The sequence below is a fragment of the Ricinus communis genome, chromosome 6 (genome assembly GCF_019578655.1).
Source record: "Ricinus communis isolate WT05 ecotype wild-type chromosome 6, ASM1957865v1, whole genome shotgun sequence".
Taxonomy (NCBI): domain Eukaryota; kingdom Viridiplantae; phylum Streptophyta; class Magnoliopsida; order Malpighiales; family Euphorbiaceae; genus Ricinus; species Ricinus communis.
In genome coordinates this window covers 19,609,585-19,623,635 of record NC_063261.1, presented here as the reverse complement: position 1 = coordinate 19,623,635, position 14,051 = coordinate 19,609,585, and the positions used below count along the sequence as shown (strand labels likewise).

General features: G+C 31.5%; 1 protein-coding gene across 3 annotated transcripts; it reads left to right on the top strand.

Moving 5' to 3' along the window:
* The first annotated feature begins 5,391 nt into the window (after positions 1 to 5,391).
* On the top strand, positions 5,392 to 13,180 carry LOC8272259 (QWRF motif-containing protein 2). 3 transcript variants are annotated; one of them, XM_002527452.4, is made up of 6 exons: positions 5,398 to 7,318; positions 10,157 to 10,276; positions 11,588 to 11,704; positions 11,807 to 11,896; positions 12,456 to 12,563; positions 12,658 to 13,180. In XM_002527452.4, the coding sequence occupies exons 1-6, from the start codon at positions 5,930 to 5,932 to the stop codon at positions 12,736 to 12,738; spliced, it is 1,905 nt and encodes a 634-aa protein (XP_002527498.1). In that variant the 5' UTR covers positions 5,398 to 5,929; the 3' UTR covers positions 12,739 to 13,180. The 3 variants fall into 3 exon arrangements, with proteins under 3 accessions (XP_048232072.1, XP_015579881.1, XP_002527498.1); XM_048376115.1 differs by lacking the exons at positions 11,588 to 11,704; positions 11,807 to 11,896; positions 12,456 to 12,563; positions 12,658 to 13,180 and adding an exon at positions 11,222 to 11,482 and having other exon boundaries at positions 5,392 to 7,318; XM_015724395.3 differs by lacking the exons at positions 11,807 to 11,896; positions 12,456 to 12,563; positions 12,658 to 13,180 and having other exon boundaries at positions 5,393 to 7,318; positions 11,541 to 11,670.
* Positions 13,181 to 14,051: the final 871 nt, after the last annotated feature.

The following is a 14,051-nucleotide window of genomic DNA, read 5'->3' as shown; positions in this document are numbered from 1 at the left end:
GCAGTCAAACACTAAAAAGGTGGACTAAATATATAGAATCTAAGCTTAAATTGAAAATGAACAGAATCTAAGACCATATAGATAAGATAGTAAAAATCTCTTCTAGCTTAATTAAGATTTCGAGTTTGATATTTGGGTATGCAGTTGCATTTAAACTCTTAAAATAATGTTTCACCACCCGTAAATATTTTAATCGGCGTTACTCTATATTAACTTTAAATACATATACATCACCTGGATACATGTAAGAAGAAGAAGAACAACTTACAGTCCAAGGCCAGTACTAACACCGACATATCAACCAAGCATGGGCTAATCAATTTAGATTACCTTCATCAACAAAACAGTACAGAAATGGATTCCTGTGTTCAGCAGATACTCTAAGTCTGCTACATGGCCAAAGCTAATGTCGTTACATGGAATCTTGATTAACTTGTCTTGTTGCGATCTGTATCATGAATTCTTTGTCTTCTCTGAGACAGCTAGAAACACGAACAGGAGTAGAAATGACATGAACTGACATAAGGATTTCATCTACCTTGCATTATTTTACAGATACAGAGCCAATACACATGTTAAACACCAGTCATTCTCTAGCTTCTCTGCCACTTCTTCCAAAATTACTTTGGTAAAAATCAGATCTTGAAGTTTGGTTTTTCCATTTTTTTTCCCTTTTTTCCATGATCAGATATTTGTATCTAATAAGGCTGATAACTCGACTACTGAACTATTCATCAATAAGACCATCTCCGATTTCGCATGTTCTTGTTTTTGATTGTCAAAGTATTACTAAGTTTTCCCTGCTTGTACGGTTAATCCCATTGGGATTTTTCTGAAACTAGAAACCTATTAGGTAGGCATTAGTTTGCTTTCAATTAGTACATAAACATTACTCAAACTAATCAGATTTGGCCTAACAAAGTTTAACCTACTGATGAATGCTTCAAAACTAACTCAATAAACCTCCACACACACACACACCTAAAATAATCTACATAAGCACGAACATACAAAAAAAGCAGCTGCAATAATCTATTTCACCAACTTGCTTGAATCTTATTTCTTCTCCTTCAAGTTAGTTTTTGTGCCTCTATTCACATTTCTTTCAAGAAACCAATCAATTATCCCTATCATTGAAGTATTACATCTGTAATTTCTCATCAATGCTTCATCTCTCCAATTAGATTATATCAGATGTTTATTTCTTTCTTTTCTCTCTAGTTCCACAGTTATCAAAACTTCCGCACTTAGCAGCCTCATAACAGTCGAGTGACTTTCTTGTAGTGTATTTCAGAATATTGATTACTTTTAAAGATTTAAATGAACTTAAAAACTCTATGCCATTGAAATGGGCAATCTCCTAACATTTTAGAGACACATTTGATTCTTGGGTTTTCCCCAAATTGAAAAATTGGAAAAGAAAAACAATAAAATTTGAAGGTGTGCATATGTCATAACATGTAGGTCACCTATCACAAGTCTAATAGCTGAAAGAGAGGTTATGTGATAGTGATTCTTGGAAAAAGAATGCTGTTTTCAAAATATTTTCTTTTTTTATTCACTATTGAATCTTCAATACTAAGAAAATATAATTCTAATAACTATCACTGAAATCAGAATTTTAGTGCATGCAAAATGAGGTATTTAGCCACCAGCCACCTTTTTATATGTGCTAAAATAAATAAATAAATATTTGTTTATACATTTCCCTTATTTATTATTCTTTTTTTACTAACAACTAACCACATTTTTTTTCCCCAAAAGTGAGGCTGAAGTGGAAAGGAGAAGCAATGGTGGAAAGGGATAGATTCAGACAGATTCACACTGGTAAGCATATTACTATCACATTCAAAGTGGGTTAAGTAATACAGATTAAAATAAAACATTACTTAGTAGGTATGTTACTTTTAAACTAATTGTCCCATTGAGTGTGCCCTAAGTCACATGCCTTCAATTTCATCATTTCTTTCTTTTATATAGTCCTACCTTCACTAATAGGGGTCTACATACATATGTTTATTTTTCCCTCTTTTTAAGAATAAAAAATAATATTGATGGTTCTTATTATATTTCATAAACTTTTAAGGAAAAATAAAGTAAATAGTACAAGTTTTTTTAATTATTGATATATACATATTTACGAAAATCGATACTTTGATTCGGATTTTTCTGATCAAGAAGGTTCTTTTTCTTTTCAATAATTTACTATTTCAATCATATAAGTTTAATATATATATATATATACATAAAGTTACTTCGTTAGTTTTTTACGACAGTCGTCTCGAATTTGAATTTTATTATTTGATAATTTTTAATATTAACAGGATTTTTATTATTTTTATAATTTTCTCCTGTTGTATACATATATATTCTACAGTTCATTCTGCTGCCATAGTAAGAAAGAATAAATTGAAAATACCAAACAGTGAATTAGAATCCACAGAGGCTATAGTTTATATAAAACTAATAATACCAATTAGTTTCTACATTAATTTCACATGATCACAAGTATGGCTATCAGACATACGACCCTGTACCTCTTCATTTTCTTTTTATAGTTGACTACCATTGATTTTCATTTTCTTTGGGTCATACTAGTCCACTAGATTTGTCTTTAAAGGGACCCAAACACCAACTTGGAAAGTTACTTGAATTGAAAATGAAAAAATTTGCTGAAAATTTCAGGGAAGTTGACCTTGTTCTTTTTACATTTTAATTATTTTCTTTTGGGTTCATTAACTGTGAACACAAAATGGTTCAATTCATGTAACTATAATACCCTTTTGCAATGTCAATAAAATTAAGAAGGAAAGACACACCACAATAAAAAGGAAAAAGAATCAAACCATAAATGTTTAATCACACACAAAAAGAGAAAAAACATATTTCGATCCATTATGTTTTTAAGTCACTGATTTCTCTCTTTATAATATCATACGATGTGTTAACAGATCTGAAAAATAATTAGCTGAAACTAAAATATAAATAATTTTAAAAATATGAGAGAATAAATTAGATTTGAATCAGAAAGACTACAGTGAGAATTTTGTTATTTTGTAATAGTAAGGACCCATGTGAATTTTAGGGCAAATCTTGCATAAAATTTTCATAATTAGTCCAAAAAAGAAAAATAAGGGAGAGAATATCAAAGTAAGAAGCACAAACAAGAAATGCGTTAAAAGCAAGGGATAATTAGGTTGAGAATGATGGAATAAGATGTTGCATCTTGTATTATAAAATTTTAATTTGATTAAAATAATTAATTGACAAATGAGCTATAGCTTAGCTTGCAAAAATCACAAGGCAATTCTCTTTTTGTTGCTGCCCATTTATAAGAAACCTTTAACCAAATTGTCATTGATGGCAAATACCATCAAAATTCTTTGCCTTTTGTTTTCTGCTTGAGAGCCATTTTCATGAAGGTCAATTAGCTCATTCATGTCCACCTTAGGTACTTCTCTCTCTCCCTCTCCCTTCATTACTTGTTTGTATTCAAGTACTCTATGCTTGTGATAGTCAAGTAATTACCATATCACCATTCCTAATCCTAGCAATTAAAAAACTTAATACAATTATTGGGTTTTTCATTTTCTTGTTTTTGAAAAAAAAAAAAAAATATTTTATTCTTATTTTGTTGGATGATTTAAATCTTACTAAATAAGTATTTCTTAGGTATTCAGAATGAATGAATCAATTATTAATTTATATTTGTACTCATAGTATCTAATTAATTCTCATTTAATTAACATGGATTTATCTTATTAATTAATTTATGCTAATCTTTTTTTTTTTATCTCATCTAATCTCAGTAATTTGCAAATAATAATAATAATAATAATAGTTTAAAGTGATAGGAAAATGCCAAAATCATATGTGAGATACTCTGCCAGTCATTTTTGCACATATTTCTGTCAGAAATTATTTTATTTTTTCCATTTTTATGTGAAGTAGCTTAAGAATCCAATGGATGCTGTGCTTGTGACTGCTGTTCTTTTTTTTTTTTCTTTTTTTTTTTAAAACTAAAAATAAAAAATTATACAACTGTTTAATCATGTTCATTATTAAACACAATACAAAAATATATATATATTATTAAAATTAAAATTTTCCAGAAAATATTCATTAATAAACATTAATGATGGATTTTACTATATCGAGTTGTCATTGCAGACGAGGGTGTTTTTGTTTTGTTTTGTTTTTTATTTTTCTTTTTTATGCCGAATGCATTCATGTGAGGACTGGGACCAAAAGTTCACAAGCATGCCATCTCAAACAATTTAAAATAAAAAAATAAAAACACTAATAATGTTATTTATTGATTGCCAACTTTAATTGAAGAGCTTAATTCCATTCTTATTTGTGTTGTATTGATGATATTTGATTATTTGTCAAATTTTTTTTTGAGTTATAAATGAGAGAGCAAGATATTATTTTTTTTTAATAGAAGGCGGTTGTTTAAATTAAAATATATATATGCTATCGAGCTATGACTGTTAGTGCTAATTATTTATTAAATTAAATTATACTGGAGAGTATATTTTGATAGTATTTATCTAATTGTTGTAATTTATTAATTTTAATAATAAAATTTATGATTATTTTCAAATTAAAAATTTATAATTTCATTAACTTTTTACTATTTTTTTAAATTAATATTTTAGTGTTTTATTATACAGTCTCACTGCTGTTTTAAATTTACAATTTATACTATTGGATGATAATTTTGGATATAAAAACCAATTCTATAATTAGTAATAGAAAAATATAGCATGATTATATGATAAGATTAGGGATATATATAATTTCATAACTAAACATGATGAAGAGCAATATGACATCCATATATCGAATTTAGCATAGATAATATGCTTATAATATAATAAAATATTCATAAAATAATTGAATGCACTTAACTTGATATAAAAGCTATAATTACTCATCAATTACAATTTAATTAATTAATTAATTACTATTTACACTGTAAAAAAACTATAATTATTCATCAGATACATTTTTAAGTTCGTTAATTGCATCATCACTATCATCAAATCTCTCTAATCATTTCATCATTACCATATTGTCACACAAACTTAATATATTAGACCAAAAGAAAACCTATACCTTAACCATAACCGAAAGTTTTGCCCTAACTAATAATAATGGCTAAAAGAAATCTTATAAAATAAAAAACAAAAGTCTCTGTTATATATATATATATATATATATATATATATATATATATATATATATATATATATATATATATAAACATATATTTAAATACCAACAATTAGCTTTTAGATAATTTTACTTTATTATTAAATTGAAATGTTTCTAATAAAACATATTTATAGTCAGATAGTAAATATATATTATTGAAGTATAATTTTCTTCTTTTGTTTATAATATAATAAAAGAGAAAAGTACTCTAAAAATGAAAGGAATTTCTGATAAAAAATGAAATGAAATTAAATTAAACCATACATAAACATAATTACATAAACATAACGTCTCTCCAAAGAATCACCAAAACCAAAAACCTCAAAAGAGAAAAAAAAAAAAAAAGGAACATCACTCCCAATCTGCAACTCTCTCCTTCTCAAATCTCACCTTTCACCAACTCTCTTTCTCTCTCTCTCAAGACCCAGTTACCAATTAGCACTGAAAATGCAAAAAAACCCATCAAAAACCCATTCTTGGTTCCTCATTTCTTGCTCAATATTATAACTTTTTTTTCTTTACCCATATCTTTAATATTTTTTTCTGGTTTTGCAGGTGTTAGAAGATTAGCAATGAAACCTATTTCTTTTTCTACATATTCTTCATCTTCCATGTGAGGACTGCAAAACCCAAATCTTTATTTCAAGAAACAATGTGAGAAACAGAAAAAAAGATTGTACCTTTATTTTCTTGTTTTACCTCTTCTGCTATGATGGTGGCTGCTATTTCCACTGATAATGCTAAAACCCCAAATAATCCAAGAAGACCTCCACTTTTACCTTCAGAGAAAGACAATGCTCATGTTCAATCAAGAAAACCCAGAGGTAAACAAGTCCCTTCTAGATATCTTTCACCTTCTCCTTCTTCCTCAACAACAACAACTAGTACCACTACGACTACTAGTTCAAGTTCTTGTTCTTCTTCTTCAGTTCCTAAAAGATTTCCTTCACCATTACTTTCAAGGTCTACTAATTCGTTTTCTACACCTAAAAGATCCCAATCTGTTGATAGAAAGAGGCCAGTGGTGTCTCAAAGGCCAGTTACTCCAAATCCAGAAGCTAAACAAGGCAATGTAAGTGAAATGTCAGCTGCAACAAGAATGCTAATTACTTCAACAAGGAGTTTATCAGTTTCTTTTCAAGGCGAAGCCTTTTCACTTCCGATTAGCAAAGCAAAGGCCGTGTCTTCTTCACCAAATGTGACTAGAAAGGTGACTCCTGAAAGGCGAAAATCGACCCCTGTGAGAGATCAAGGTGAAAATTCGCGGCCTTTGGATCAACATAGGTGGCCTGGGAGAAGTAGAGGTGGGAATTTGGCTTTGAATGAAAGGAATCCTTCACTGTCTAGGAGTTTTGATTGTAGTGTTGGTGGTGATGAGAAGAGGGTTATGGGATCTGGGTTTATGAGTGTTAAGTCATTGCAGCAGTCTATGATTGTTGATGAGAGAAGGTTGAGTTTGGATTTAGGCAATGCTAAGCGAAACCCAGATGTTAATAGTTCAGTGAGTGACTCTTTTGTCACTGGTGATCTTACTGCTTCTGATAGCGATAGTGTTTCCTCTGGTAGCACTTCAGGATTGCAAGATTTTGGTAGTGGGATTTCTAGAGCAAAAACTGGGCCTCGTGGCATTGCTGTTTCTGCAAGGTTTTGGCAAGAAACTAACAGCAGGTTGAGACGGTTGCAGGATCCAGGTTCTCCGTTATCTACTAGTCCTAATCCAAGAACGAGTATTTCTTCAAAGACTATTCAATCAAAAAGATTTAGTAGTGATGCTCCAGTGGCATCTCCCAGAACATTTGGTTCTTCACCTATTAGGGGAGCTACAAGGCCTGCGTCACCTAGTAAGCTTTGGACACATTCAGCTTCATCTCCATCAAGAGGGATTTCTAGTCCTTCAAGGGGGAGACCTATGAGTAGTAATTTGAGCAGTATGCCTTCAATTCTTAGTTTTGCTGTTGATTTAAGGAGAGGGAAGATGGGGGAAGATCGAATTGGTGATGCACATATGCTGAGGCTTTTGTATAACCATTATTTGCAATGGCGGTTTGTAAATGCAAGGGCAGACGCTACCTTCTTTGTGCAGAGAGTGAATGCAGAGGTATGATAATCGATGTTCAGTCTACGTATATATCTTTAATTTTGTTTTATTTCTTAAGTCCTCTAAGAACATGGATTTCGTACAGCATACATTCTTCATTTGGTGTGTAAACATAATTGTATGTTTCTAGGTTCTTGTATGATGGTTTCCTTTTTTTTTTTTTTCAGTTAATGAGTATTCCTTGTCTGTACAGTAACATATTTGGCATGATGTAAGCATTAGATATAAGTTCCTAAAGATGACAAACTAATAATTGCATTTACTTGGACTAATATCAAAAGTACAAATATATGAAAGATGTAAATATGTGTGTTTGAGAGCTGGTGAGTGGGTTGCTTATGGATGAAGCATCTTGAGGCACAAATCGAGAATTGCATTTAGTTGGAGCAAGTAACATGATAGATACAACTTTAAAGAGGTGTGTATTTGTGTTGAAGAGTTGATGAGTGGATAAGTTATGGGATGAAGCAGCTTTAGGTCATTTGTATAATGTTTAAAGGATGGTCAAGAGTTTAAGGTGATTCAAGACTTCGCCAAGTATTTGCTAGGTGTTTATTTGTAGATGACTTTTGGCAAACCCTTTTTCAAAATGTATGCTACTTCTATATTGTTGTGTGGTAAAGACATTTTATGTGGTCAAGCATTTATCTCCCTTCTTTGGGATGCATGCTTGTACATTTAGTTCATTCTAAGCAATGGAAGTAAAGACAGTTCATCCTTGTGGCTATGCAATGATCTAGATTCTATACACCACTGAACTTTCTTTAAGGTTGAGAAATTGTCAAAATTCCGTTATGTCACTAAATTTGTATCCTTTTGCTTAGTTTAAGCAAAAGCTCGATGGAGTTTCCAAGGGCTTAAGCATGCTTTGAGGTGTTCCCAAAAGAGCATTGGAAACTGGCATATATGGTTAATATGATGTAAATCTAGATGGATATGCATAAGTCCATCCAACTACTAGCTATTTTAGGTTTTGAGATTGTTATCAATTATGTGTTCCTTTAGGTTATTGATTGGAGTCCAACAACATAACATACTAGCAAAGAGATTACAACATCTCCAAGGGTGCTCTTTAAAGAGGTTATAGCATGTCCAAGGGTGCTCTTTAAAATAAAGAGCATCTTTTGTGTAATAAAAAGCATCTTAATGAATATTTAAATATAAAGAGTAAGATTTTATGCTCTTTATATTTTGCTCTTTATTTTACTTTTTCTCCATAAGTATTAATGATTTTAATTTCTCTTTCTTTTTTTTTATATATATTTTTGCTAATAGAAAAATAGAATTAAAAAATTAATTAATAAAGTATAAGAGAATTGTAATGGATTTGTTTAATTAAAATAAAGAGTGAGATATGGCTCTCCCAACATAGAGAGCCAAAATAACTCTTTATTTTATATTTAAAGAATAAAAAACTCATTAAACTCTTATTTTATGAAATGACTTTTTATAATAGAAAGTTAAACATATATAAAAAGTCTCTTGGAGATGCCCTTAGAATGTAAAAGTTATATTATCAAGTCATCCTTCTTTGTTTCATGTTAGGCGTTGTACCAGTGGTATCATAGAGATTGGAGAAGGTTCATAAAGATTTCGTCTGTTCTGTTTTTACATGTTCTTTCATGGGATTATGTTATCTACTCTCAATCAGACACTTACTGAAGTGGGAATCTAATCTTAGCTGATTTTTTGCACCCCCAGAAAACCAAATTCTCTTGCAGAGGATACATTCTTGTCTAAAGAAATAAAACCAAACCTAAGTTCTCTACTACTTGCATGCATACAGGAATAATGATTATTACAAATATTCAAGGTGGACTGGGGCCTCTTTTAGGATCTATTGGAAGTAATGCATAGTGCATCAAGCGGTTTTGGTGTTTGCATAAAAGGGATATGGATAATGCAGCTCAAACAAGGGAAGTGGATTATTTGAGCAACCAAGACTTTTAGGGTTTCTCATGGTGTGGATTTATGAAAGGTATTATTGGGAGTTGTGACTCATTTTCCAGATGCACTGCTTAGGGTAGCTGGGATGATGTCAGAAGTTTTAGGAGATCCTTGGCCTGGGAAGAAGAATATGGAGAATTCGCTAGACCTTTTGCTTGGGAAGAAGCTTTAAGATCTGACTTTCTAGAATTATCACATTTGATTGTCCTTAATGGATGTGGTCAGATTGATAAATCTTTATTGTGGCTACAAGACCTTAATTGGGAATGCTGGTATGACCTTTCAGTATTAGGAGAAAGAATCTCTAGGTTGTAGCTTCACTGCATAATTATTAGCTCAGAATCTCTAGGTTGTATCTTCATGCACAATTATTAGCTTTTCATATGTTCTACATATGAAAATTTGAGTGGAAGTGTCATGTTGTCTTTATACTGTCTTTGAAGTTAGAATCTATTACAAGTGCCTCATTTTGGCTAATTTGATGGTTATGTGCGTCTAAGCTGGAATTTGACCTGCTGATCCAGAGTGGGGCCAGTTTGTTTAGGGCTCAATTATACAAAGCCTAGAAGTTTCAGGACATCATGGCTGTTTTTCATCTGAAGAAAATAATTATTTGCACTTGAAAACTTGTTCTTCTAGATGTTATGAAAACAATTTCCTGAATTTGTTTTTAAGAATATTCTGGCATCACTTATAGTCCGTCTCAGTATTAGCTTGTATGCATTGATAGTCTTTGTTTATATTGATAGTTCTAAGTTGAGATATCATTCTTGTCTGCATGTTTGTACTGGCTTCTATGCTTGCAACAATGTTATACTTTATTGCCAATCTGTTCAGGTAATTACAATGGATAGTCTTGTGATTTTGACTGTCTTGACATTCTTTGACCAGAAAAATTTGTGGAATGCATGGGTAACAATCTCAGAACTGCGGCATTCTGTCACTCTTAAAAGAGTCAAGTTATTGTTGCTGAGACAAAAGTTGAAGCTAACCTCTATCCTTAAGGGACAAGTAAGATGCAAGAAATTTGCTTTACCTTTGTTAATATGAAGCCTGTTAGTTTTTCTACTAAACTAATTAAATTTAGCATCAATTATCTTTTAGCTTCTTTATTTTATTGTGAGGTTAATTAATGTTATTATATATGGAATATTTTAAGCTATTAGGTGTTGTAAACTGGAAAATATGTCAGAAATTATCAAAATGCACATATGTATAAAGGTTTCGCTATATTGCATGGACAAGTGAGAATTAGCTTATTGAAATTTAAATTTAGAACTAAATTCTTTGCCCAAAGTAGCACTTGCTTTGGACTTTATCTAGTTTTTGAATTTTGTGCAAATGTCATAGCTCATGATTGGTGCCTTCTACGTGGAATTTCTTCTTTCTAAGAATGTCCCTGGGTCTAGGATTTTCAAGCTTTTTGTTATGTGTTCAAACTTAAAGGAATCTGCATGATAGTATAGCTGTCATCATTTGCTTTTGGTGTATAATCTTGCAATAAAGAAATCTATACGTTTCTATATAGAAATCAAATTAATGTAGCTTGGATATGCGGAGAGGAGCGCAACATTTTGCGGATGGTAGATGTTTGCTCTTCAAATCACATCAGTCCTGTAGCTGTTGAATTTCAAATGATAATAAGCAGCATCTCTTTTGCCTTGATAATTGTAAACAAGCTGAAACCTCTCAATTTAGTCTGCAAAGTTCACCTGGTGAACCTTGACTTCAGTAAACTGCTAGAATGATCAACTTCCTTCAACATGTCGAGTTTTCTTGCAAATTTTAGTTTGGATTCATTTATTCACTTCTAACTTTATTTTGTTCGTGAAGTGTCAAGGGTCCAGATTCAGTATATGGTTTGCTTGCACTTTCTTTCTGCCCTCAAATGCCTAGGCATTATGGTCTTGACATAAAAGCAAATTTTGAAAATTAATTCTATAGGTATCAATGCAGGGAATCTCACTCTACTTAATGGGGAAGGAAGGCCCTTGAGAGTTTTCTTTTGTTGTGGCTAGATTGTCAATGTTTATCAGGTGCTATAGATCTTAGATGATGTTTTTCTTGATCAGTTTTCATGTTTCTTCGAATGTTAGCCATATAGTTCCTATATAAAGGGTCTTCAGTACCATAATCAGTATTGCTTATTAAACTGTTTCTAGATTGTTCATGTTCATTTGCTAAATAATTCAAAAATAATTTTAAATGGATATTATTTGCTGCAATTATATAGAAGCAGATGTGTATTTATATTTCTTTTCTTCTGGTCTTGCAGCTCTTCTCTTTTTCGTAGCTAAAACTTGCTGTGTTTGGTGAATGTAGATTACTTGTTTAGAAGAATGGTCTCTTCTGGATAGAGATCACTCGACTTCTTTGGAAGGAGCAACAGAAGCCTTGAAAGCCAGTACTCTTCGTCTTCCAATTGTTGGAAAAACAATAGTATGTTGCGCCTCATTAATATTTTTAGGTGGTTGGGGGCACTCTGAAAGCTCAATTCCTGGCAACTTTGAGGTTGACGAAATTTGTTTGCTTTAATTTTAGGCTGATGTTCAAAATCTGAAGGATGCTGTTGGTTCAGCAGTTGATGTGATGCATGCTATGGCATCCTCTATATGCTTGCTATCATCAAAGGTAACTCATCTTCAATTCCTAATTATTCAGAATGCTATACTGAACCAAATACCCCCATTAAATTATAATGTATTTGGTTGCTCCAGCTAATTCTTGGTGTTTCTATGTCCACAAGATACTATTATGTGAACAATTACAGTAACAAGGATGCCATAGGCAATGCTTGATAAATAGTTAGCATAAAGGCTTACCAAGTCACCAGAGCTATAACACCCAAAAACAAATTCTTCGGGAACTGAACACCAAAGGATTAATCTTCTCAATTTGTCGCCCAAGAATAATGGTTTGGAAGTGGGTACCAAGACATTCCTATAGTAATTCAATCTAGTTTTTCTATGAAAATGACATTCTTGAACCTAGTAGCAGCATGTTCACTGTGTTCTCTTGCATGTGGGAATAATTGGACTAAAAAACTGATTCAAAATCTATTTTAAGCTTTGATAAATTGCATACAACTGTGGGTAGCAAAGACATGCCAACTGCAATTAGATACCTTACTGCAAAAAAGATTAGCTCATTGGTTTCATAAACATGCCTTAAACATCTTAAAACTTCGCAGATGGAGGAAATCAATTCCTTGGTGGCCGAACTTGTGAATGTAACTGCAAAAGAAAAATTTTTGCTCGAACAATGTAAAGATTTCTTATCCACATTAGCAGCAATGCAGGTAAAAATGCAGTTGTTTCTTCTGCTATAATTGGTGACTCATTTTCCATTTCATGTACTTACAGTCTGAAAACTTATTAACATCTTATTTACAGGTTAAGGACTGTAGCTTGAGAACACATATAATACAATTAAATCGTTTACCAACTACGAGCAACCTGACAACACGTGTGTAGAACTGATCTATCTCACTTGACCACTCACTCTAAATGCTAACATTACATCGACTCTCTTCTTTTTCCGCTAGGTGGAGATGCACTGGAAGGTAATAAACATGGATTCAAACAGCTAGTTTTGGCTTCATCTTTGGCATATTCTTTTTTTGGTTGAAAACCAGTTGTGGTCTTGCATATCATGTGTTCATGTATCTTTGTATCCAGAGATAACAGAAATTGGATTCTCCTTCCTACTAATTAGCTGTATAAAAGCACACTCTTATCAAGTTATCCAGCAAAAAGGGAAAGTAATGGATATGTATATATATGTAATGTTCACACCTTATCTCATCACTGATCATTGCTGTGTACATCTTTGCCCAATTTGATTTTAGGTTTCAAAGATGTTCTTGGCAACGCTTGATTGATTGATTGATTGTGGCAAGTCTAATTATTCCAAGTCCAGTTAGCTAGTTTGCATATTACATGTCTGTTGTTGAATACCATGTTTACAATTTGATAGTCTCTGTCTGGTCTGTACATGTTCACACAGTTTAAGATTAAAAGAAAATAAAAAGCACAGTTTGGTGCTCAATTATATCAAAATCAAGGGCTAATGACAAGAAATTTCATCAACTTTTACTTAATTTTCAATTCTATGGTGATTTCCAGATATTATCAATTTGGATCTTTAAATTTGTTTTTAAATTCTATTATTAATTACGTGACGTGTTTAGAGTTTAACTATGTTCAATTCAGATTCTATTATTCAATAATTATAAGTTTAAAAATATATCATATAAATCAGCAAAAAAATTAGAATTGAAAACATTTTAATTTGACCAAATAAAAAGCTCACCATTTTCAAACTTTAGGTTACTATTATTAGAGTTTCTAAAAATTAATTTGTAATATTAAATTTCTTAAATTTTGGTATTACTAAAATTGTACCGTTAATTTCTGTCAAATATCTAAAAACTGTTAATTTCTGTTAAATATCTAAAAAAAATAACGGTAAAAAGGGGACTTTCTTTTCCCTTTATTTGGCAAGTTCTTTCTTTTTTCTTGACAAAGTGCACTTTTACAGCTACAAATTCCTTTAATTGGTGAAAGCCAACCATAAAAATAGAAAGCGGAGTTCCGCCGCCTCAAAAACTCAAATGGCTAACGGTCTTTTCTCTTTTTGTCCTTCCTGAAAATTCATATTTTTCACGTGTATTAATAATGCAATATCCACCGTTTAAAAAATGAATTGAAAAAGACTTAAGCTGCTGCCTTATAAAAGAAAATTATCCTGTCGAATTCTATCATGCTTCTCAGGCTGTAATAAATAA